Raw genomic sequence first — 27,519 nt, 5'->3', positions numbered from 1 at the left:
CATACACACACAATGGTGTCTTACTCAGCTACAAAGAAGAATGAAATTTTGGCATTTGCTGGTAAATGGATGGAACTGGAGCATGCCAGGCCAGATGAAATAAACCAGACTCAGAAAGTCAAAGGTCAAATGCTTTCTCTCATATGGGGAAGCTTGAGCAAAATAAGGAAAATGTGAGGACACCATGAAAATGGAAGTAGATCAGTGGAACAGAAGAAAGGGGTAGGGAGAGGGAGAGATGGGAAAGGGGAGGAACAGAGAGTGATGGGGACCAAATTGTGTTCTGTGTGTGAATGTACTATGGTGAAGTCCACCTTTGTATCAACCTATGAAGAATCAAATTATAAAAACACTATATAGATGGTGGAAAGCCAGTGGAATAGTGGAGGGTGTGGAGAGGAGAAGATGAAGAAGGGAGGAGGTACAGGGACCGAAATGGAGCATATTGTACTCCATGCATACGGGATTATGTCAAAATAAGTCTATTATGTGTAGTTACAATTTACTAATGAAAACGTTTTTAAATTTTGTTGAAATTCAACTGCAAAGTCATCTGATGCTGGGCTTTCTACATTAGAAAACTTTATATTATTAATAAAATCTTTTAACTCATTATTGATCTGCTCTTGTTTTCCCTGTCCTTAAAGTTCAATCTGGGTAGGTTATGAGTGTCCAGAATTTTGTCTATTTCTTCCAGATTTTTCAATTTTGTGCCATGCACTCATTCATAATAATCACTAATGACCTTTTTTTCCTGTGTGATCATTTTTAAATTCTCCTTTTTCATCTCTTATTTTATATATTTGGATCTTTTTTTTAGGCTACTTTGAGATGTATCGGTTTTGTTTATAATTTCAAAAACAAAATACTTCATTTTGTTGATATTTGATTTTATTTACACACTACTTCATTTATTTCACCTCTGATTCTGGTATTTTTTTTCCTCCTAATTATTTGGGGTTTAATTTGTTTTTGCGTTTCTTGTTCATTGAGTTATAAAACTAGGATGTTTATCTGAGATCTGCCTGCTTTTTATGAAGGCAATTATTGGTTTAAATTTCCACTTTAGTATTAACTTTGCTATATGTCATAGGTTTTGGTATATTTTTGGCCATTTTCATCTGTCCTCCCAAATTATTTTATTTTCCTTTTGATTTTTTTGTTTATATATTGGTCATTCAAGAAAATGTTGTTTACTTTCCATGCATTTATAAAATTTCTAAAGTTCCCATCATCTAATTCCTCGTTTTTTTTCCATTGTGGTCAGAGAATTACACATTATTTCATTTTTAAAAATTCTTGAGAGCTGTTTTGCACACTAACATATGGTCCTCCGCCCGCCCCCCCCCCCCCAAGATTGTTCCATGTACTGATGAGACTGATGGAAGAATATTCTTCTACTCTTGGATTCGTAAAGGTCTGTTAGTTCCTTTTCTCTATTAGCATATTATATCAGATTTTCAGGCTATCCAAAAATCTTGAATATGGTAGAAATTAAATTTTACCTAATTTAAATACCATATCACTAATTATAACCACAAATTCTATTAATGTTGTGACTTCTTTTTGGTAAGTGTATTACATAAAGGATTATTAATTAATTGCACATTTCCTGACTATGTTCATTGAGGTATAACTTCTACTTTTTCAGCACATACATTTTAAATTTCCGTGTCTTAACTTTTTCATTTGTACCCATGTGATAATTAACCTGGATTGCCAGCTTGACTGAAGATGCCTAGTATTGAGGTTTAGATATGAAGGACGCCCCAAAGCTCATGAATGAGGCAGGGCAAGGGTGTTCAGAGGGAAATAATCAGGTTATGAGAAGTGTGACCTAATCAAAGGCCTAATCCACCCATACGGATTAACTGGGTGGTAACTGCAGGCAGGTGGGGTGTGGCTGAAGAAGGTGGGTCCCTGGGACAAGCCTTTGGGGTGTGTATTTTGTTCCTCCTAAGTGGAGGACTTTCTCTCCCTCTCCCTCTCTCTTTCTCTCGCTGTCACTATCCCTCCCCCTCCCCCTTCTCCTCCCCCTCCTCCTCCTCCCCCTCCCCCTCCCCCTCTTCCTCCTCCTCCAACTCCTCCTTCTCTCCCTCTCTCTCTCTCTCTCTCTCTCTCCCTCTCTCTCACCTTTTTTCCATGTTCTGCCTCACCTCAGGCCCAGAGCAATAGAGTTTGCCATTCATTGGCTGAAACCATGAGCCCCAAATAAACTTTTCCTCCTCTAAAATTGTTCTGTCAGATCTTTTGATCCCTATGTTTAAAACAAAAAATGACTAAAATGCTTAGGACTAAGATTTCTGGGTGTGTCTATCGGCATGTAGAACAGCAAGCCCCGGGGGAGGGACCTCCCTGAGTGTGGGTGGCATTGTCCAAGAGGCTGGGGGCCCAGATGGAGGGAGGTGGAGGAGGGAGCCGAGGTGGGTGCCAGCGGATTCCTCCTGCGCAGGCGCTCTGACGGCTCCCTCCGCCCTTGGGACGTCCCGCGCTGGCTCCGTCACTCCTCAATCGTGGACCTGAGCAGCCATTCCCTGGGGCTCCCAGGCTTTCAGTCTCACACTGGGGCTGCAGCTTTGGTTCCTCGTGTTCTGAGGCTCCAGCCACTTGTCCTGAGCATCTGCAAGTTCCTCCAGCTCTGCAGTATGCGACAGCCACTGTGGGACTACCTGGCTTTGATAATGCAAATCTTTCTAACAAGTCCCCTTTTATCACCAAACGCACACAGATGCGACTGGTCCTTTCCTCTAGCTAAACCTGAATAACCTAACACACTCAGGAAATGATCACTCAGGACAAGATATCATTTCCAGCGTCACAGAAAGCGTCCTTCTCACACTCAGTGCCTTCCCAAGGCAAATGGTCTCCTGATGTCTAGCATCACTGATGAATTTTGCAGTTTTCAACTTCATCTATTAGAATCATTCATTAGTTACATATAAGGGTTTCCACTCAACCTTGCGACAGTAATAAATCTCTATTTTAAATATCAGAGGTTGATTCTTTTCTGGGTTATTTGATATTATCCCACAGAAGAAACTTATGACAACCTGTTTACTCTTCCCCAGTCAATACATCTTCAGATTATTTCTAGTTCTTGTTTATCAAAAATAAAGTTAGACTGGGTATGGTGACACACGCTCATAAGCTCAGCAACCTGGAGTCTGACAGGAAGATTGGGATTTTGAGGCCAATCTCAGCAACTTAATGAGAACCTGTTTCAAAATAGCAATAAAAAACTAAAGTAAAAGGCACTGGGGATGTATTTCAGTTGTAAAGTGCTCCTAGGTTAAATACCTAGTGCCAAAAAATAATGATAAATTTGGAGGATGATTGACTGAATAGAGGGACCCAGACCTCACCTGCTCCTCCACAAAGAAAAACCAAAGCAACAAGCATAGAGCTGCTTATTGAGGTGAGTGATCATGCTGGAAGACCCCAAATCAACAGGAGAGAAGTGAAAATGTGAAAATTCAGATACCTTTGATAGCAGCATAGTAAGGAAAAGAAAATACTTTAGCAGCTGAAGAAGAAAATAAAATAAGTAAAGGAAACAGAGTATCCCAGTACCCAGAAAACTACCAGGGTGCTACAGCCAGGAACCATCTTGGGTAGAACCTTTCTTTTCTAAATTTGGACTGCTCCAGGGTTCAAAACCCCTGAATATTCCCATTTCTGAGACCCCACGGATATCCACTGCCCTGGCTCAGTGGGTAGCTGTGAGACGAACAAAATTCAGCTCTGTAGAGTAATGGCACAAACCCACTGAGAGTACTACACTCGAGGGAGCAGGTGTTGTGTCACAGGTGGGACAGAGGGTGCCGCCCACAGCAACCAGAGGATCGGGAGCCTGCCCTGCAAGACAAGAGGCATGGTCAGTGACGTGGGGTGCCAGTACTGAGGGCAGCTACACGCAGCTCTCAATGCCCTGCTCTCAGAAATTCAGATGGTACCTGTCTTAACAAGGCAGAGAAAGAACTGGGTGGTTTCCCTGATCCCCAGTCCCCAGGGGCCTCTTGGGCAGTCTTGAGCACAACCCCACCTGTGGCTGTCAACCTGTCCACAGGGCACCCAGCTTTAAAGGTCTAGAGAGAAACTTCCTGGTACTAATGTGTTCCGCTCCTGGCTGCTCCTGCAACTACGTCAGCTGGGAGAATTCTGCCTGGCTACAGCCACAATCTCTTTCTGCTTGATCCCTATCAGGCCTACAACTGAAAGAATCAAAAAATAAAAGCCCCCAACCACATCCCATTAGAAATCAAACACAACAGAAGTTTTAGATTTGTGCAAATACATGGATAATAAACAAGACACTTCTGAGGAAACAGTGGGTCACTGAGGAAGTCACATGGGAAAAATTTAAAATTCCTTTAAACAAAACAAAATGGAAACAGAATATACCAAAACCTGTAAGACACAGCAAGGCAGTAATCAGAGGAAAGGTTATAGCAATGAGTGCCTACATCAAGAAAAAAGAAGGATTTTGAATGAGCAATACGATGATGCATCTCAGGGAACTTAGAATAAGAAAATAAATTCAGAATTATTAATAGGAAATAAATACTAAAGAGCACAGCAGAAAAAATAAAATACAATGAATCAAAGAAACAAAGACTTGGGTCTTTGAAAATATAAATTGTAAAATTTGCCAGGTACCATGACCACACCTATAATCTCAGAGCTTAAGAGACTGAAACAGGAGGATCACAAGTTCAAAGCCTGCCTTAGCAACTTAGTAAGGCCCTAAACAATTTAGCAAGATCCTGTCTCAAAATAAAAAAATACAATGGGTTAGGGATGTAGTTCAGTAATCCTTGGGTTCAATCCCTGTTCAAAAAAAAATTTTTTTTGACAAGCCTTAAGTAGACCAACAAAAAAGGGAAAGAAAACCCAAATAAACAAAAATAGAGGTGAAAAGGGAGACATTAAAACTAATAACAAAGAAATTCAATGAATTAGGGATTTTGAAAAAATGTGTGCTGAAAAACTGGAAAATCTGAAAGAATTTGACAGATTTCTGTATATATATATATCCAAAATTAAACCAAGAGCATATAATAACCTAATAGACCAATAATAGTTAATAATAAAATCAATAATTTGAAGTTTTTCTTTGGTACATCACAATGATACAACTAGTGGGATTTATTCTGCCTTATTTGCACATACACATAACATAATTTCATCAGTCTCATTTCCCAGTACCTTCCAAAGGCTCCCAACAAAGAAAATCCAAGCTCTCGAGGCTTCACTGCAGAATTTTACCAAAGCTTTGAAGAAGAACTTTTACCAGTGCTTCCCAAAATATTCCATAGAATTAAAATAACCCTTCTAAATTTGTACCGAGGTGAGCATTACTGTTATCAAATCCTGAAAAAGACAACAAAATAAGATGAATACTCTTGATGAATGTATATGGAAAATTCCTCAACAGAATTCTAGGAAATTGAAAATAACAGCACATCAAAAAGGTCACACACCATGATCACGTTGGTTTCATCCCAGGCATGAAGCATGGCTCAACAAACACAGAAACAGTAATGCCTCATATGAATAGAAAGAAAGATAAAAATCATATGATCATCTCAACAGATGCAGAGTAAGCACATGATAGGATTCAACACCAATTCATGATAAGAGACCTTATTATGATGGGTACAGAAGGGTCACACCTCAACAGAATGAAGCCTGTGTACGACAAACCTTAGCCAGCCGCACACTGAGTAGAGAAATACTGAAAACACTTCCTCCAAGAACAAAAGTGCGTTTGCCACGCTCACTACTAATTGCCAGAGCAATTAGGAACGAGAAATAAATGAAAGTCATGCCAATCCTGTTTGAAGATGATGTGATTCTGTACATAGAAAAGCCTGAAGACTCCACCAAAAGACTATTTAAACTGATAAATAAATTCAGTAACGTAGCGGGATATGACATTGACATAGGAAAACCACCAGCTCTTCCATACACCAACAACAGAGGTACTGATAAAGATGTTATGAAAGTGATCCCATTCACAATAGTCACAAAACAATGTAATAAAACACCAAGGAATAAACTCAACTAAGGAGGTGAAAGAGCTCCACAGTGACAATTCCAAAACGCTGAGAAAGCTGAGAAACACCCAAAGCTGGAAAGGTCTCCCATGTTTATGGATAGGAAGAGTGGACACAGTTAATGTCCAACTTTACACAGTGATCATTGATTCAATGCTGTCTCTAGCAAACACCAATGGCATTCCTCACAGAACCAGAAAAAAAAAACTACTAAAATTCCTGTGGAAATACAAAGCAGCCTGATAGCCCAAGCATCCTTGAAGACAAAAAAAAAAATCTGAAGGCATCACAATAGCTCAATTCAAGACATACTATAGAGCAGTACTAAGTCATCCAACGTGGTATTGGAATAAAGACAGACACATACACCAAGGAGACAGACCTCAGAAGTAAACCCATGTGTCTAAGTCAACTGAGATGCAACAAAGGTGCCAAAACACAGCACTGGAGAAAGGACGGCCTCTGCAAAAGGAAGTTCTAGGAATCCTGGCATCCTCGTGCACACACACCCACACAGGACAAGACAGCATCACACACATACACAGGAAAAGACAGCATCACACACATACACATTTATTTAAACTGTATCTGATATAAATTATTTTGTCTATATATAATTTCAATATTTTTAATAAATCTCTAATAACACTGATTAAAAGTTGCTTGTGTTTGAAAAACATTCAAGTGACTTATAGGTCTCAGAATTGGGTCATGCACACATGTAATTGTTTAAATTCCACTCCCACCAAAAATTGGTAGCATAGCAGCACTTGACTAGTTATTACATCCTTCTTAAATCCGAATTTCCTCCTTCACACCAAACTGTAGATTTATGGAAAAAATAATCCAAAAATATCTGTCACCATATCAATTTATAGCAATGAAGTTCAACTGCCTTGAACAGAGGCAGTTTCTCAAAAACTAAAGACAAAACCTTACCATTTCATAAGGAAACACAGGATATTACATGTATGTACTTGTATGTACTTGGTCAAGGAAGAGTCTTTTTATATTTTAAAATAAAATACAGTTGGATTAAACTGAAATGAAGACAAGCTTGAACTCATTTCAGGTTTCCGAGAGTTCCTGCATCCTGCCTGGCCATTCTCCAGTCCACACCTAGAAAGTTCGAGCTGTAAGAATGGACTACCTGTGCAAATCACCACCCAGATGGACCTTTAAAAGTCTCTCCTTGTTGTATCACATATCCAGATGACCTTCCGAGGATCTGGACATGTCCTATCACCGTTTGTTCACTGCTGGGGACATGGGCCTCTTCTGTCTGGACCGTTGTCCTGGCCTTTTCCAGGAAGACAGATCATTCCAATTTGTGCCTAGGTCCTCTCAGAAAGAAAAAAGTTATCATCATCTAACACAACTAAACACAGAATTAGACAATGGGTAAGACAGTAGGAACTGCTTGGGAAAATAGGCAGATAGGGATGGGGAAATGTTGGTTAATGAATACCAGTTATCGTTGTATAGGAGAAATAAGTTCTTGAATTCTATTGCACAGCAAAGTAACAACAGGTAATAATAAAATGATATATATTTCAATAAACTAGAAGAAACTATTCTGAACAATTTGACAGAAAGAAGGTATGTATTTGAAGAAACTGATGTCTTCCTTTATTTCAATATTATGCACTTGTATACATAAAACTAAATGTCACATGACCCCATATATATGTATATATGTAACATTTTATGTGTGCACTAAAAATAAAATAAATAAATAAAAACGGATAAAAACGAAATTAAAACTAGGTTTCTAACTAAAGTTACTCAAAACACTAAATTGGCTTTTATTACAAAATTACACACAAAAATGAAAACATGAAGTCACCAGAAGATATATTTTTGTTATCTTGAGAGAGGAAGAAATTGATTTGAATGTCTATATCTGCACAAAATGACAAATGTATAAAGATTTAAAGTGTCTACAGGAAAAGGGTACTATGAGAAAAGAAAGAGAGCATAAGTTGATTTGTTGAGAACTTCCCCATGATTCTCGTGCCCAATAAGACAAACACCAGACAGAAACTATATCTAAGATGAAATAAACGCTGAGAGGAGAGTGTCACATCAAGATTCACAAACAGCAATTCAGAGAGAAAAGAAAGCATGCATGGAATTGAGGTCTTGTGCCCAATTTATAAAAAAGACAAGTCCCATCACATAGAAAAGGCTCCTCTCCTGAAGATGTTTCCCAGAGCTCCTTTCATATCCCGATTTCTCAGACTATAAATGAAGGGATTCAGCATGGGGGTGACCAGAGTGTACAGCACAGACACAATGACATCTTTGTCATTAGTGGTTTTGGATGAGGGGAAAAGGTAGAGCCCAATTATTGCTCCATAGTACAGAGAAACCACAGACAGATGGGAGCCACATGTGGACAAGGCTTTGCAGATCCCCCTGATAGAGGGTCTTCTCAGGATGGTGGCCCCAATGAGGCAATAAGAGACCAGAATGCAGATGAATGGCACAGTGATGACCATTGATCCTACAGTGAGGATGACCAGCTGGTTGATGGTGGTGTCTGAGCTGGACAGTTTGACTAAGGCAGAGAGGTCACAGAAGAAGTGATGCAGAGTGTTGTCTCTAAGGAAAGAGAGGCGGGCTAGGAGGAGGGTGTGCACAAGGGCATTGGCAGAGGATAAAACCCAGGACACAATTACTAACAGAAAGCAGAGGTTCTGACTCATGATTCTGGGATAATGCAGTGGGTGACAGATGGCCACATACCTGTCATAGGCCATTGAGGTCAGAAGGAAGCTGTCAAGATCCCCAAAAAATACAAAAAAAAATTCCTGGGAAATGCACCCAGCATATGAGATGGACTGAGTCTGCATCAGCATGTTTGTGAGCATCTTTGGAGCTGTGACTGAGGAGAAGCCGATGTCAGTGAGGGCCAAGTGGCTGAGGAAGAAGTACATGGGGGTGTGGAGGTGAGAGTCCAGCCTGATGAGCAGGATGATGAGCAGGTTCCCCAGCAGCGTGGTCAGGTACATGGCCAGGAACAGGGCGTAGTACATGACTTGCTGCTCTGGCTGGATGGGGAGCCCCAGGAGGAGGAACTCAGACTCACTGCTCTGGTTATCCCTCCTCATGCTCTTGTTAACTATTTCTGGAGACAACAAATAGATGGAAATGGGAAAGAATGAGAAGTCACTGGGAATATTTTACAACAAAATCCTGGTTTCGGACTAGTCAGTAAGTGCATTTGAACCTGAATAGCTTGAGCTTGTGGTCACTCTAATTGTCTAGCGATGGTCGGGACAAAAGATTTCATTTGTCTCCCTACAAAACAACTGAGCATCCTTTGGAGAAACCATGAGACATCTGAATGATTGTCAGATCCTGCCAGGTTCAGCTTGAGGAGTCATGATGAAAATTTGAGATTCAGGTGGAAGACCATGTTAGTAACAAACTAATAAAAAAAACTAGTAGATGATCTCTATGTTTCGTTGGCCTCATAACCTTCCCCATACCTCTGCAACACACTTTCACTTTTGTTTTCATGCCTTTGATCAAGATGAGAGAACACAGTGGGCTGCTTTGGATTTTCAAGAGAGCGGGATCTGGAGAACTGGGGGAAGAGTCATCTGCGGTGGTGAAAACAAGGTGCTCAGGAGCATGAATGGCAGCCAAGAACAAAATATCTAGTGACAGATTTCACAGTGCACCCGTTGCTCATTCCTTTAAGAAGAGACTTCCCCAGTAAACATTTTCAATGCCCTGCCATCCTTTCTCTGGGAATTTTCATTGAATGTGCAGCAATAGTAGGTTCTCTTTCAAATCCTACTTCCTATATTCCCTCAAATCAAAGCAGGCCATTTTTATGGAAGTCAACACAACACTGGAAATACTTAACCTGCCGAGCCATGTCTTGTACCTGTGAAAGAATTACTCTGTCTGTCTAACAAAAGCCAATGATATTTTCTCCTTTTTACATTTCCTAGCCTAGGTTTTATGCCAAAGACTCGTAGCCTGTATTTATTGGTCGGGTTTCTAACATTTCTTCTATGTTGCTTATACTGTCATTCCTCTGCCTCTCTTTCAGACCAGACCTATCCATGAAAGCAATCACAAAGAATAGGAAAACAGAACATGATAACTCGGCTACTAAGAAATAGAAACCATATCTATGTAAAGACTCGTTAAAACTAAAGGAAATTGTTCTTTGAGAGCTAAGATGTCTTACTATCTCACTCACCCCTCCTTTGGGGGATAAACTAAAATTTGTATTGACATACTAATTCTCCCAACTTGATTGAAATCATCCTTAAAACTCCTACAGGAACCTATGTTTAAAATCCTGCTAATGTGATCGTGTAACCTAGATGGATTATACATTCAGCTATGTTACTGATTACCATGTTGGTGAAATCAGTTTGTCACAAGGAAAATGATATTTGCCTGTTGGTCATAAAGGTCATTTATAAAATTTTGCTATTTCCAAAAATATTGTAATAAACCAAATTTTTCTTGTGCATTTTACTTACTAGCAAATATATCTGTAGGATGAGTCTCAGAAATGAAATTGGAGGTATCACTGTTTTGATAGCCTGTGAAATTACAAGAGACATGGATGAGAAAACCAATTGTTTATGTGTTCACCAAAAGGATTCCTTAATAGAAGAACCTACTGTAAGAAGATTATGATATTAGGCACTTTTATTGAGAGCCTGGAGAGGACAGGGCTAGGGCATCTATGGAACAGAGAAAACACACCATGGTAAGCCTGGGAAATTTATGATTTGGAGAATTATCAAGAAGCCCAGTATGCAAGGCCTTTTCTGTTATCAGGTATAGAACAATAGTAAACTAAACATAAAAAAGGATTAAGTAAGGAGGTGCCTAATAATTTCACAAGGCTTCCTTTCTGCTCAGTAGAAATCAAATTATAACAAGGTGAAGAATGTCAGCAAGAATTTGAATAGTAGGCTATTCCAGTAATTTAGCTACAAAGTATATTTGTTGCAATGGATGGGGCAGTAGAGATGGACAAAATGATAGAAATACATAAGAAAACCCAACAACAAAAAATGGGGCTAAAAATAAGGAAAGGAGGTTTAATTTTTGTACCTTCCTCTCAAAATTTTGATGTAGAATCAGTGTGAGACAAATGATGCTACCTGGAGTTTTGTTTTATTTTATTTTCTTGTCCTGTCCTCACAATTTGGATAGATACTTATTCAAGATAAATTACTCTCTATGGAGCTGTCTGCCATAGTATGATGTGATGAGGGGTAGAATCTAGGGATTATGTGATGAGGGGTAAAATCTAGAGGTTGGTAGCACATGCTGTGCACACACACACACTTGTGCACATGAACACAAAAACACATGCAATCGTACAACTTAATACGAATTCAACCCCTGCTCTGTCATGGTCATTGGAATATAAGCAGAGATACCTTCAGCTATAAGTCATGCAAAGGTTCTTCTGTTTCTCTCTAGAAGGTACAAAATACAGTGAAGCGGGTGAAGTCTCTAAGGCACTCAAAGTTCCTTTGCAACAGACAGAAAAGCTGTCCATACAGAATCAAAGAAGGTAGATACATACAGTTGGTTCACAGGTCCTGAGAAATCTGGGTGAGTTTCAGTGTTATAAGCCATGGAGAAGACCTGGGGGCAATCCTCCATCTCAGCTCTAAATTAAAGACAAACCAGATATAATTACTTCATCACCTTTGGCTCCCTTGGGTGAAGAACCACTTGTTGAAGCAGGCATAAGAGAGTTTGCCCTTGAAGGAATAATAATAATCAGAAGGCCTCAATTAGGAACTTGATGATTCACCAGAGTTTTTGTCTTCTCAGTTGACCTTGGGGAAAGTACAATTCAGGTTCCATAATAAGCCAAGCTGGAGTTGGATGTGGTAACCAAAGTCTCTTGCTTTTGACCCCATTTGGACCCCATTGGCATCAAGAATATCAAGTGGTCTATGGATGTAGCTCAGTGGTAAACCACTTGCCTAGCACACATGCCCAGGCCTCTCCTCCAATGAAAAGAACACCACAAACACTCTAACACCCCACCTTCTGAACAAAAGAGTCATGTGGATATATTTTTAAAATCATGCTATACAGCTACATGCAACACAAGGTTCAGATACTAATGAACTAGTGAATTAATTTGGTAAATTTGTATCAAGGCATAAAGCTCTAACATCACTCCAGAGAGGTCCCTGGCACACCTAGTAAGATCACCCAGAAGTGACCACTAATCTTGTGTATTAATGGTGTGTTCATGCAGTTCTACAGGAGACTGTATTGCTGACACTGGAGCTGGAATTTCCACTGGAGCTATCTCTGCCACCATAACTAGTGCTAGCCTTGGCTGTGATGGCTCTAGTTTGAAACTGGTGCTACCTCCAGTTGCATCTTCAATCCTGGATCCAGATCTAGCTAGAGAGCTGGTGGTAGAGCTGAAACTAGAGACCCCACCAATTCTGTAGTTGACTCTACCTCTGGTGCTGATGCTGGAGCTAGAACTGGACCTGACTTTACCCCTGAACTGGTCATATAGCAATCACTTCAGCATTGCACTGCATTGTAGAGATCCCCCAGTCACGAACCCACCTCCACAGAGCCTTCTAAGACAACTGTGCACCCAAATGAATGGTCTTAGGCAATTTCCTCATAGTGTAGCCTGGCCCATCTTCTGACATTTTCACATGCATACACCCACTTCTCCTAACCCTCTGGTTCTGCCTTAGTGGGCTCCAGGTGCTACTGCTGATTCAGGAGATTGTGGACATGGTGCCTGCCTGCAGCCTTCATGGATAGATGTGCCACATTCCTGTCATCTCTTCCTTCCTGGGGCATCCATTGCAGCTTTAGTGTCACAATCACAACTTCATGCTTCACCTTCTAAACACTGCCCATGGGAATTTCAAACCTGCCAGAGATTTCCTGGCATCCCAGGCCTCCTTTGAAACCTCAGTGGAAGCCCCCATGACCTTGTTATCCCTGCATTCTTCATACCTGCAAAACCAGAGCCACATTGATGATGCCAAGGCCTGCAAGCAGATTGAGCAGAATCCAGACCCACCTGAAACATGGCTACAGGGACTCTTAGTGTCTGGACAGCTGATCACAGTGAAATGAATCTGGGTTTCTATGTGGGGTGATGGAGTAGGGCACCCTGCCTCTCATCAAGGAAAGTCTTTCAAAGGAGATTTCACTTCCAAACCCTTGAATCTGGGGTGGGTGGTGTCTTGACAATTGCCAAGGTGCCCTAAAGGCATCTTTTCGATGCTCCAGGTGCAAAGTACTTGGCTTCTTCATCATGGTGCTAGTCTTTTCAGCAACTGTACCTTCCACGGCCCCAATTTTATACTGACTTTGTTCCTGGCCAAACTGCAAGTGTTTGGAATCTTCCTCCTTGACTCCTTGCTGTAAACCTGTCTAAATGCTGCCAGCCATACCTGCTGGTAACTCTACTGCCTTGAAATTTCCTCTGCTGGATTAATTTTCCCAAGACAATTAAATTCATCCTCACACAAATTCTCAGGTCAAGGACAAAATGTAAATAAGCACTTTACCAGAGGTAATGTAGATGACCACTAGTCCTGTTTCCAATAGTTTAAGTTTCCATTGAAACCTAAGGAATATAGTCTCTACTGTCCATGTTCTTGTTAGCATTCCAGTCTTATAACCTCACATCAGAATCTTTCGTTATAATATGCTTACAACATTCTAGGGCTTCTCTAGCCTGCATCTCCAAACATGTACAAATTCATCTCAAACCAGTTACAAAGGCTTCTGAAACACATGGTCAGGAATACTTACAGCAACAACCTCACTCTTGGTACCTATTTTCTGTGTGAGTCAGCTTTAGCATCTCTGTGGCAAAATAACTAAGAAAAACAGTTTAAAGAATGAAGGATTTATTTTGGATTACAAATGTAGAAGTTTGAGTCCATTGTCAGTGGAGAACTTGTGTGACTGCTCCCCTCACAATGACAAAATATGTGCTCCAAAGGCACACCCCAATGACCAATGCCCTTCAGCCACAACCTGCCTGCCTACATTTATCACACAGTTAATTCATTCAAGCAGATTAATAATGAATTGGATCAAGATGTTCATAGTCTAATAATATTATCTCTAAACTTTCTTAAACTTTCTTGCATTGTCTCACACATGAGTTTTGTGAACATCTTTTATCTAAACTATAACATTCATCTTATATCTAAACCATGACATTCTGCCCCTAGCCCCCAAAATCTCATTCCCATCTCTCAATGTAAAATACTTTTAATTTCCAAGAGTCTCCATAGTCTGAACACTTCTGAAATTATACAAAAATCTGAGTCCAAAGTCTTTTCTGAAACTCAAGAGCCCCTGTAAAAATCAAAAGCAAATTACATATATCCAATATATAAAAGAACAGAGTAAAAAGTTCCAATCCAAAATGAAGAACTAGGGGCATAGAAAGAAGAAATAGGGCTAAAACTAGACCAAAATCCAGCTGGGAAAACAAGTTCTACAGCTCCATATCCAGCCAACATCTAGGGACATGGCCTTATGATGTCCTCTCCGAAGCGCTTGTGCAGCTCTGCCCCTGTAGTTCTGCTGGTTGCAGTCCGCATGGCCTCTCTGTCATTGTGTCTGTGCTCAATTCCTGCCGCTTTCCTTGCTGGATGGTCCACATTGCATTTCTTAATCTCAGGGCAGCTTCGGCTTCCTTTCCACATCTACATGTATCATGATCTTCGGGTCTGCACACAGGTACTCCAATCCTGCTGCACTTTGCCTGGATTCCCAGGTCTTCCATTGAAATCTTGGTGGAAGCCTCCATGAACCCATAACTCCATCATCCCACAATCCTGCAGAACCAGCACTGTGTGCTTGACACCAAGATATGCTACATCTCAAGAAGTAACTAAGCATCTAGGGACCAAGGCTGCAGAAGCCTCTGACTGCTTGAGCATCTGATCTGTGTAAAACAACTTTATAGCCGCTCCCCCTTTGCAAGAAGATCACTCCACTGGTCTCTGTTCAAATGAATATGTACTTTTATATGCTGGAGCTTGAGATGGTTGTGGTCTTGCCAATTCCTGAAGCACTTCAATCTATCTTTATTCTTGGTGAAGTGTTAATGTTTCTTTATTGCCTATAATATCCTTAACAACCACACTTTCCTTAGCCTCAGTTTTACTTGCAGTTTTCTGCCCAAAATGCACATTTTTCAAATCTCTCTGCTTTGCTTTTTGCTCCTGATTATCAAAATAAACTCAGTTAACTGCTACCAGTAATCTACGTGCCACTTCTTGAATACTATACTGCTTAGAAATTTCTTCCACCAAATTAAGAAGTCCATCACATTTAAATTCAATCTTACAGAAAATCTCAGGACATGGGCAAACTGGAGACAACTTCTTAGCCAGAACATAACACAAATGCTTTTAGTCCAATTTCTAGTAGAGTTTTCTTCCTCCTCGGAAACTTCATGAGCCTAGTCTTTACTGTCCAAAGTCCTGTTGATATCCTTGTCTTCTGAACTCCCACAAGAATTGCCCATTAAGGTCCAGTGATAACATTCTAAAACTTTTCCAGCTTTTATCATTACACTTTTCCAAATTCCTCCCATAATTTCCAAAAATCTCCAAAATCTTCTGAAGCATGCAGTAATGTTAGTCACAGAAATGACCCCAAATCTCGGTACCAATTTTTGTTTTAGTCATCTGTTTCACCAGCGTGACCAAAAGACCTGATAAGGCCAAATTTAGAGGAGGAAAAGTTTAGTTGGATCTCACTTTTCAGAGCTCTCAGTCCATAGACAGCCAGTTTCATTTGCTCTGGTCCCAAGGTGTGGCAGAACATCATGGTAGAAGTGTGCTGGAAGTAAATAGGTCAGGACATTGCGCCAGGAAGCAGAGAGAGAGAGAGAGGCTACTCCCTTCACCACAGGCAAAATATAAACCCTGGAGGCATGGCTCCTGGACACCTACCTCTGTCCCTCACACCCTATCTGTCTACATTACCACCCAGTTAATCCCTAACAGTGGATTGATATACTTATTAGGTTAAGACACTCATAACCCAATCATTTCATCTCTAAACTTTCTTGCATGGTCTCCACATGAGCTTTTGTGGGGGACAACTAATATCTAAACCCTAACAAAGAAGAGAGGGGGAAGGAGAAGGTGAGGGAAAGAGGAGGTACTGGGGACTAAAGTGGAGTGAATTATAATCTATGCATGTATAATTTTGTCAAAATGAACCCCACTGTTATGTATAACTATAATTCACTAATAAAAACATTTGAAAACTTTTACAAAGGTTATAAAAAGTTAACCACCTGAAAAGGTATTCAACATTAGCTATTAGGGATATGTGAAGTAAAGCCATGTGAGATACTATAAAACACCTTTTAGAATGTCCAAAATAAAAAACACTGGCAAAACATAGGATTGGCAAGGATGTAAAGTAACTGAAACTCTCATACATTGCTGGTGGAAGTATGAAACAGTAGTTCTACCCTTCTGGAAAGCAGTTTGGGGATTTCTTACAATGTTAAATATATGCTTACTATATGATCCCACATTCTAACTCCTATTAATTTATCCTAAAAATGAAAGCTCAGATTAACACAAAAAACAATACATGAATGTTCATAGAAGCTTTATTCATAATAACTAAAAACTGGAATCTGAAATATCCTTCAACTGATGAGGAAATGAACACTGCTATATCCGCAAAATGGAATGTGACTCAGCAATAGAAAGGAATGAAGTAATCACGCAACAACAACAACAAAAAAATTCCCATATACTTACTGACTTCACAGTCTCCTAATTGCACACCAAAAAAGTAAATTTTGTTATATGTCAATTTCAAAAATAAAATCTAAAATAGAGTACGAATAGCAGTAAATGCTGGCAAGAACATAGGTGGAAAAGGAGCTCTTTTATACTATGGTGGGAATGTAATTAATACAGCCACAAATGATTCAGCTATACCATTCCTTGCTATTTATTCAAAATGTTGAATTCGGCTACTTTAGAGATGCGTGGTTACCTGTGTTTATGATAGAAAAAGTCACAATATCCAGGATTTGGAGCCAGCCTAGGTGTCCGTCAACAAATTAATGGATAAAGAAAATGTACGTATTCAGTCCTTTCAGGAAGTGGATGGAATAGGAGAGCATCATGTACTAGAAAAGACACAGACCAACAATAACATGGAATGTTTCCTCTCATGTGTGGAAGCCAGAGGGGAGAGAAAAGGAAAAGGGTGTCATGAAAGTCAAAGGGAGATGGCTAGGGCAGAGCCAGGGGCTCAGAGAGAGGAGGGGAGAGCAAGTGCAGGTGTTTGGAGCAAGTCTTATAAAACTGTACCATGTGTGTGTACAGTTGTGACACAATGAAATCATTTGTTCCGTATGATTAATAAGCACCAATAGGAATAAGTGGATGTGCTTAAAACATGAAGCACCTTAGGTTCAGGCATTGGTAAATTGTGAAAATCTATGAATAATGGGAGACATTTGCAAAATAAAAAATGGACAGGATTAACTTGCAGATTGTATGAAGACTGTATACAATGCCATAAGTAAGAGAAAAAAAAAACAGGAAAAAGACATGATTTTGCATTTCACATCATAGCAGTCAGGATAACAATGGTTGTTCTAATGGTCAAGGGTGGGTCTCCCACTGGGTAGAAGGCTTTTCCCTACATGGTAATTCAGGAGCCAGGCTCAATCCTCTCTGAAAGCACGAGTGGCCTGCTTCCATCCCAGAGTCCAGGAGATCCACATGCTTTTTAAATTCTAGACAAAAAGCACACATTTTCCTCTACTAGGGACAACATGTCACCTAGAACCACCTGGATCTGAAGAAAACGTAGCAACTCCCTCCCGGTGCCAACTTCACAGACAGGAAGTGTGGGTGCATAGTCAGCCATCTCCATCACATTTGTGGCCAGTAACATGTGCTACGATGTTTCATTTCATGAATGATCAAGGAAATAGAGAACGAAAGCACAATGGGATGTCATTCCCTGTTCACTGCACTGGCAAAATGTTTAAAACTCTGTCATCACCAAGTGTTGTTTAAGAAGCAAAGGAGAAAAGATATTCAAATTAGTATAGCTTTCTCCAGAGTGGTTGTAGGTATACTGAAACACTGAGACAAGAATTTTCTTCTAGTAATTTTTACCCACCTGCCAATGTTTTCCCCAGTAACAGCTTGCATTGTTATAATACAGTTGCTAGAGTGGAGCAAATACTGATCCATTATCATTAATGAAAGTCCATAATCCACATTGCAGTTTATGATTTGTGTTGTACAGTGGTAATTTCTTTGGGTGTGTTTGGGTTTTTTATTTGTTTTGAAAAATAGATACTGATGTATCAAAGTTACAACACCATACAGAATAACATTTCTGCCCTAAAAATTCCTTTTGCTCTATTAACCATCCTTCTCTCTCCCACACCCAAAACCCTTAGCAACCACTGATTATTTCATTATCTCTGTATTTTTGCACTTTTGAGGATGTCATATAGTTGGAATCATATAGTCTGTAACCTTCTCAGACTGGCTTCTTAGTGCAACTCTTATGGAAGAGTTTAGCAGTGATAGTTAAATTGGACCTGCATACCCCACAATCCAGCAATAGTTCTTATGAATACATGGTTCACAGAACCTCTTGTATATACATACACGATGCACGTACAAAAATATATCTACCTCCATTGTTTGTATTAGCAAAATGCTGAATGATAAAATGGACACTACTAATAGACTAGATAAATGTGTTGTAGTGTTACAGAGGAATATAAAAATGCATAGTACATTTCAGAAAGACACTAGTAGACAACAGAAGCAAAATGTAGCAGAATAAATATAGTCATTTCATTTATATGCAATATTCAACAGTCAATATTGAAAGATCAAAATAGAAGTGACATATGCATTTATGGACTTGTCAAATGACCCCACTATTATGTATAACTATAAAGCATTAAAATATTTAATAATTCAAATGAAAAATAAAGGGTTATTTAAAATAGCAAAGATGCTGGATGTCTCCAAGAGAAAGAAGAAACAATTGAGAAGGACTATAGAAACTTCAGTAATATTGTTAATTTTCCACTTTTTAAGCCCAGACATTGTTAAATTAATTTTCCTTTTTTTTTTTTTTTTTTTTTTTGGTACCACGAATTGAACTCAGGAGTACTAGACCACTGAGCCAGCCTTATTTAGTATTTTATTTAGAGACAGTGTTTCACCAAGTTTCTTAGCACCTCACTTTTGCTGAGGCTGGATTTGAATTCAGAATCGTCCCGCCTCAGCCTCCAAAGGTGCTGGGATTACTGGTGTGTGCCACCATGCGCAGCTCAAAAGAATGTTTCTTTTAATATTGTCATTTTTAAAATGCATCCATGTCACATATACATGTACACACATGTATACATACATGCTATGCAATGTTATGTATCTACATATAGATTTAAACTATATGTATTTCTATGACATATCATATCATATATTGTCATGTCATTTCAATGTTTTTGTCAAGATGAAAATACAATTTTCAGCAAAATGGGAGACATATACCTGAGGTTTGAAAAGTATCTTGAGAAATTATAAGATTCCAAGTAAATATTTTTGTACCATTTGGGACCTACATAACCATTCTTTTTGGATCATTGCCTGGTCCTTTAAGAAAGTCATCTATTTTGTTATCAGGCCCAATCATTAAAAGGAGGCATATGGAGAATGTGTGTGTTTTTTTTTTTTTTTGTGTGTGTGTGTGTGTGTGTGTGTATGTACGTAAAGTGACACCCTAAGAAAGTGAAAAATATAGGAAAAGACAGTAATGCAGGCATGTTTATAAAAACCATTAGTAAAATCTTAATATCAAAGTAATCAAACAGAAAAACTATCCAAGCTACAATGCAGACAGAAAAAAAAAAAAATAGTGCCACATCAAGATTCATGTAAAACAACAATTCAGAGAGCACATGAAAGACATGTGGGATCGAGAACATCTCATAGTAAGGTCATTTCCATCATCATGAAAATGCTGCTCTCCTGAGGATGTTTCCCAGAGCTCCTTTCATATCCCGATTCCTCAGACTGTAGATGAAGGGATTCAGCATGGGGGTGACCACAGTGTACAGCACAGACACAACAACATCCTTGGCTGTACTGCTATCTGATGAGGGTACAAAGTAGAGTCCAATAATCGCTCCATAGTACAGGGAAACCACAGAGAGGTGGGAGCCACAGGTGGACAAGGCTTTGCAGATCCCCTCGATGGAGGGTCTTCTCAGGACACTGGCCCCAATGTGGCCATAAGAAACCAGAATGCACATGAATGGCAGGGTAATGGCCACCACTCCTACAGTGAGAATGACCAGCTGATTGATGGTGGTGTCTGAGCTGGACAGCTTAAGTAAGGCAGAGAGGTCACAGAAGAAGTGGTGGAGAGTGTTGCCACTAAGGAAAGAGAGCTGGGCTAGGAGGAGAGTGTGCACAAGGGCAATGGCAGAGGACAAGACCCAGGACACCACCACTAGCAGAAAATAGAGGCTCTGTCTCATCATTGTGGTATAGTGCAGGGGGTGACAGATGGCCACATACCTGTCATAGGCCATTGAGGTCAGAAGGAAGCTGTCAAGAGCCCCAAACAATAAGAAAAAATATGCCTGGGAAATGCACCCAGCATATGAGATGGACTGAGTCTGCGTCAGCATGTTCATGAGCATCTTTGGAGCTGTGACTGAGGAGAAGCAGATGTCAGTGAGGGCCAAGTGGCTGAGGAAGAAGTACATGGGGGTGTGGAGGCGAGAGTCCAGCCTTATGAGCAGGATGATGAGCATGTTCCCCATCACCGTGGTCAGGTACATGGCCAGGAACAGGGCATAGTACATGCCTTGCTCCTCTGGCTGGATGGGAAGCCCCAGAAGGAGGAACTCAGACACACTGCTCTGGTTATCTTTCCTCATGCTCTTCTTGTTATCTATTTCTGGAGACAAAAAAGAGATGGAAATGTGTAAGAATGAGAGGTCACTGGGAATATTATACAACAAAATCATGGTTTTGAACTAGTCAGTATGTGCATTTTAAGTGGAATCACTCCAAATTTTTGCCACACTAATGTTCTATTGATCATCCGAACAAAGAATATTATTTGTCCATTTAGGATCCAACACAGTGTCTTTTGGAGAAACCATGAAATACCATCTAAATGATCATCAGATGAGACCAGGAACCAGTTTGAGAAATTCAGGATTTATGATGAAAATCTAAAATCAGGGAATTAGAGTTTGTATGTACAGAACTTTGACAGACTGTCCTATTACATGAGACCACAGTTTGAGGAAGCAATTTCTCTCATGTTCTTCAAAGGGAATTGTGGATATAAAAGTCTGCCATATGAAGATCAAAATATGAGCACTATAATTAGGTGTTTAGTGGGGACAGGTGCAGGGTATGGAAGAGACAGAGAAATTCAAAAGCATGATCAGCATGGGAAGGACATGGAGGACTTCCTGACATGATAGAAAGTTTCTATGCTATTCTCAAAGCAGAGGTAGACACAAGAAAAAGCTTGAGTAAACATGTAACTGAAAGTTTTAAGTAACTTCCTGTCTACTGGTAGAGGAGCACACGTTGGCAAGCAAGAGACTCAGCAGGAATCTGAATAGGAGGTTAAGGCAGTAGTTTAGATACAAAATAACACCTGTTACACCTGGATTATGGCAGAGGAGATGATTAAAATTACAGAGATATGCTACAAAATTTGGAATAATTTCCAAAAAGACTTAATGCAGAGAAAGATAAACAAAAGAAGGAATGGTTTTCTCATATCCTCTTAAAATTAGATATAGACTACAGTTGAGAAAATAATTCAACACGGAGATATGGTTTTTCCCTATCCTCTCAAAATTCAGGAAGATACTCAGTTTAATATGAATTTCTTTTCATGGTGCTGTTTCTCATAGTGTAGGGTGAGTGTGGCAAAATCTAGACTCAGTAGCATATGCTAGATGCAAACATACACACAAACAAGATCAAATTATTTAATATAAATTCTACTTCAGCTCTGACAAGGCTCCTTACATGATAAGCACATGTACCTTCAGTGTTAGGCCATGAGAAGGTTCTCCCATTTCTCACGAGCAGGTTCAAAATATGGTGAAAGAGGTAGTCAAACTATACAGGTCTCAGAGTTCCACTGTGATAGGCAGAAGACTCACAAGTTCACAACAATTCAAGATGCATATATGGTTACATTTTTGTTCACAGATCCTAAGAAGTCAGAGTGAGGTCTAAATTAACAAACCATGGAGATGACCTACGGGTCAATCATGTTAACCACAAGTCAATTAGAGACAAACAGAATATAATTACTTCATTGCCTTTGGCTCCCTTAGGGGAAGAGCTACTTATTGAAGCAGGCATAAGAGAATTCACCTTTGGAGAAATCATGATGATAACCAGTAGGAACTGGTTGATCCACAAAGCTGCCTGCCTTCTGTTTACATTGGGAAAATGTGCCTCAGAATCCATAATAAACCAAGCTTGAAATTGAGAGTGATACCCAAGTTTCTGCTTCTGACCACATGCTAAATCAATAACACCAGAAACACTCTAATCCCATCACTGTCTGAACACAAGTCAGGGGCTTATAACTCACCATCATTCCTGGACCCAGGGAATGCAACACAGTTTCTTTAAATCTCACTCTCTTGCTCAAAAGCTGTGCTGTCTGCATTCTGCTGGTGCACATTACTCACAAAACCATAAAATAGTCATTCAATGTATGCTTTCGATTTAACCCCTTACAACAGCGATTCCAAATCCATTACAGATATGTTTTAGTCAGCTTTTTCATTGCTGTGACTAAAAAGTCTGACAAGAACAATTGTGGAGGAGGCAAGGTTTATTTGGGGGCTCACAGTTTCAGAGGTCTTAGTTCATGGACAGTTGGCTCCATTCCTTGAGGCTCAAGGTGAGGCTGAACATCATGGCTAAAGAGTGTGGTGGATGGAAGTGGCTCACATAATGATCAGGAAGCAGAGAGGGAGATTCCACTTGCCAGATACAAAATATATGCCCCCAAAATACACTCTTAATACCACCTCTTTCAACCATAACCTACCTGCCTTCAATTACAACTATGGTAATCCCATGAGGAAATTAATTCACTGATTGGGGTAAGGCTATCATAACCCAATAATTTATCTTCTCAATCTTCTTGCATTTTCTCACATGTGAGCTTTTGAGAGACACCTCACACCCAAACCATAACAATATATCTCTACGTCCATTTCTTCTATGCCTGGTAGATAATGAACACCATGTGCTCATTATTAAAGGAGAAGATGTATGGATATTTATGCTAGTAATTGGCTCAGTTCAAGTTAGGAATCAACCTGTACATAGAACTGCTATTTGAGTGAAGCAATCTTGTAACAGATTTAGGCCTCTGGAGTGGACCCAGAACCATGGGTCATGGTTGACCATCTGTTTCCTTGATGATAATGCTCCAGTTGACCTGTCTGTTTCCTAGAAGCCAAGGGTTAACAATCTTTCCTTCTCAAACCAGAATTTCATTGCCACCTCCCCCTTTCCCTGCATTCATGGAGATTAAAAAAAAAATCAATGACTTCCCATGATTTCTCAACTAATGAAGCAATTTGTGGACTCTGGAGATGATGGAAGAAGAGGTCAGTTCCCTGGCTGCTCTGTGGCATGAAACCAATGAAAGCAGGCAGACAGCTTTTCAGCAAGATGGGTTATTGAACAAAAATTAACTGGAATTTAATACTTGACGCTCAAAACAGATCATTTCAATGAAATACCAAAAAAATCCCCAATCCTAAAGAAGGAAATGGAAAGTCAAATACAGGAGACTTACAGGATCCCAAATATTAAAACATTACAACAGACCCACACCAATGAGCATTGCTATGAAAATGCCTAACACGGAGAATAAGGATAGAATTTTAAAGACTGCCAGAGAAAAATGTCAGAATACATTTAGAGGGAAACCAATTCAGATCTCAAGCTGAATTCTCAATCCTCAAAGCTAGCATGTCCCTCTTGGAATAATATATACCAAATTCTAAAAGAAAATGGGCGCCAATTAAGAGTACTGTACCCTACAAATTTTAAACTTCAGATTTGAAGATGAAACAAAAACCAACCATGATAAAAAAGTTAAAATAATTCAAAAGAAATGTACACTACAGAACATTCTCAGCAAAAGATTTCATGAGGATGAAATGAAAAACAAAAGAGAAAACTAGCACAAGGAAGAACTACACTAAAGGAATAGTCAATGAAAGGAGCAACAAATTCAAATTAAAAACCAGAAATAAACTAAAATGACTGGGAATGCAAATGAAATCTCAATAATAACTTTGAACAGAAATGGCCTAAATTAATCAATCAAAAGACATAGAATGGCAGATCAAATTGAAAAACAAGATCCAACAATATGCTGTCTCAAAAAGACTCACCTCATAAGCAAAGACATCCACTGACTGAAGATGAAAGGATGAGGGGAAATAAAAACATATCACTCACATGAATCTCGTAAACAGACAGGGGTTTCTATTCTCATATCAGATTAAGTGGTCTTCAAGCCAAAGTGAATCAGAATGGATAAAGAAAGTCATTTCATACTACTGGAGGGAATTATACAATAAAAGACATAACAATCATAAATATTTATGCCTCAAATCATGGAGCATCTACATACATCAAATAAACCCTCCACAACTTCAAGAATCAAATAGACCACAACACAATAATACTGGGCAACTTTAACACAAATTCTCTCACCACTAGATAGATCTTCCAAACAAAAAGTAACCAAAGATACTCTCAAACTAAATAATGCAATCAATAATTTAGACTTAACAGACATACATAGAGTATTTCATCCATCAATGATCAAATAAACTTTCTTCTCAGCAGCACACAGATCCTTCTATTAAATAGACCATATCTTAGGCCACAAAGCAACTCTTAGTAACTACAAAAAAAAAAAAAATAGAGACAATACCCTGAATTCCATCAGTTCATAATGGAATAAAATAGAAATCAACAAAAAGAAAAATAGAAGCAACTCTAACACCTGGAGACTAAATAATATGCTACAGAATGACAAATGGATAGCAAAAGAAATCAGGGATGAGACAAAAATAATTACTTAGAGGTAAATGAGAACAGCAACACAACATATAAAAATCTCTGGAACACTATGAAGGCAGTTCTAAAAGGAAAGTTGATGGCATGAGCTCATTCATTAAAATAATAGAAAAACTCCCATAGCACAAAAAATAAAAGCAAGAATCAACAACTGGGATTGATTCAAACTAAAAAGCTTTCTCTCAGCAAAGGAAACTATCAGTAATGTGAAGAGAGAGCCTACAGAGTGGGAAAAAATCTTTGCCACTCATACTTCAGATAGAGCACTAATTTCCAGAATATATAAAGAACTCAAAAAACTCTACACCAAGATTACAAATAATCCAATCAACAAATGGACTAGGGAAATGAACAGACACTTCACAGAAGATGTACAAGCAATCAACAGATATATGAAAAAATGTTCAACATCTCTAGTAATAAGAGAAATGCAAATCAAAACTACCCTAAGACTCCATCTCACCCCAATTAGAATGGCGATTATCAAGAACACAAGCAACAATAGGTGTTGGCGAGGATGTGGGGAGAAAGGTACACTCATACATTGCTGGTGGGGTTGCAAATTAGTGCAGCCACTCTGGAAAGCAGTACTGCTTTCATAGTGTCTTAGAGATTTTGATATGATGTGTCTTTGTTCTTGTTTACTTCTAAGAACTTTGTTATTTCCCTCCTGATGTCTTCTGTTATCCATTCATCATATAATAGTGTATTATTTAATCTCCAGGTATTGGAGAAGTTTCTGTTTTTTATTCTGTCATTTATTTCTAATTTCAATCCATTATGATCTGATAGAGTACAAGGTAGTATCTCTATCTTCTTGTATTTGCTAACAGTAGCTTTGTGGCATAAGACATGGTCTATTAGAGAAGGATCCATGTGCTGCTGAGAAGAAAGTGTATTCATTCTTTGTTGGATGGTATATTCTATATATGTCCATTAAGTCTAAATTGTTGATTGTGTTATTGAGGTCTGTGGTTTCTTTATTCAATTTTTGTTTGGAGGATCTATCCAGTAGTGAGAGAGGTGTGTTAAAATCGCCTAGTATTATTGTGTTGTGGTCTATTTGATTTCTGGAATTGAGAAGGATTTGTTTGACGTACATGGATGAGCCAATGTTCAGGGCATAGACATTTATGATTGTTATGTCTTGCTGATTTATGCTTCCCTTAAGCAGTATGTAATGTCCTTCTTTATCCCTTCTGACTAGTTTGGCTTGAAGTCCACATTATCTGAAATGAGGATGGATACTCCAGCTTTTTTGCTGAGTCCATGTGCATGGTATGTTTTTCCCATCCTTTCACCTTTAGTCTATAGGTATCTCTTTCTATGAGATGAGTCTCTTGCAGGCAGCATATTGTTGGATTTTTCTTTTTAATTCAATCTGCCAGTCTATGTCTTTTGATTGATGAGTTCAGGCCATTAACATTCAGGGTTATTATTGTGATATGATTTGTATTCCCAGTCATTGGACTCATTTTTGTTTTTTGACATGATTTTGTTTCTCCTTTATTTGGCTATTCCTTTAGGCTAGTTCCTCCCGTTGCTGATTTGCATCATTGTTTTTCATCTCTTCCTCATGGAATATTTAGCTGAGAATGTTCTGTAATGCCGGCTTTCTTTTTGTAAGTTCCTTTAGCTTCTGTTTATCATGGAAGGAACTTATTTCATCGTCAAATCTGAAAGTAAGTTTTGCTGGGTATAAGATTCTTGGTTGACATCCACTTTCTTTCAGGGCTTGGTAAATGTTGTTCCAGGCCCTTCTAGCTTTTAGGGTCTGGATTGAAAAATCTGCTGATATTCTTATTGGTTTCCCCCTGAATGTAATTTGATTCTTTTCTCTCGCGGCCTTTAAAATTCTGTCTTTATTTTGTATGTTAGGTATTTTCATTATAATGTGCCTTGGTGTCTGTCTGTTGTAATTTTGTACATTTGGAGTCCTAAAAGCCTCTTGAACTTGGTTTTCCATTTCATTCTTCATATTTGGGAATTTTTTTGATATTATTTCATTGAATAGATTGTTCATTCCTTTGGTTTGTTTCTCTAAGCCTTCCTCAATCCGAATAATTTTTAAATTTGGCCTTTTCATGATATCCCACAATTCTTGTAGAATCTGTTCATGATTTCTTACCATCTTCTCTGTTTGTTCAACTTGTTTTCAAGATTAAATATTTTGTCTTCAATGTCTGAGGTTCTGTCTTCCAGGTGTTCCTTCCTATTGGTTATGCTTTCTATAGCGTTTTGAACTTGGTTCATTTTTTCCTTCATTTCAAGGATTTCTG

At 39.1% G+C, this 27,519-nt stretch overlaps 2 protein-coding genes across 2 annotated transcripts; both read right to left on the bottom strand.

The window, feature by feature from the left end:
* Positions 1-8,230: 8,230 nt before the first annotated feature.
* LOC306644898 (olfactory receptor 1J21-like) lies at positions 8,231-9,169 on the bottom strand (the record flags this gene model as incomplete). The annotated part of the gene is made up of 1 exon (XM_079112155.1): positions 8,231-9,169. One exon carries the CDS (start codon positions 9,167-9,169, stop codon positions 8,231-8,233), a length of 939 nt encoding a protein of 312 aa, XP_078968281.1.
* A 10,919-nt stretch (positions 9,170-20,088) lies between these two features.
* Positions 20,089-21,024, bottom strand: LOC306645757 (olfactory receptor 1J21-like; the record flags this gene model as incomplete). Its single annotated transcript, XM_079113844.1, has 1 exon — positions 20,089-21,024. One exon carries the CDS (start codon positions 21,022-21,024, stop codon positions 20,089-20,091), a length of 936 nt encoding a protein of 311 aa, XP_078969970.1.
* Between the last annotated feature and the right edge of the window lie 6,495 nt (positions 21,025-27,519).

The sequence above is a fragment of the Sciurus vulgaris genome, assembly GCF_902686455.1.
Source record: "Sciurus vulgaris genome assembly, chromosome: 15".
NCBI lineage: Eukaryota > Metazoa > Chordata > Mammalia > Rodentia > Sciuridae > Sciurus > Sciurus vulgaris.
Note: the sequence above shows the minus strand (reverse complement) of the source record. Positions and strands in the feature narration are given on the sequence as shown.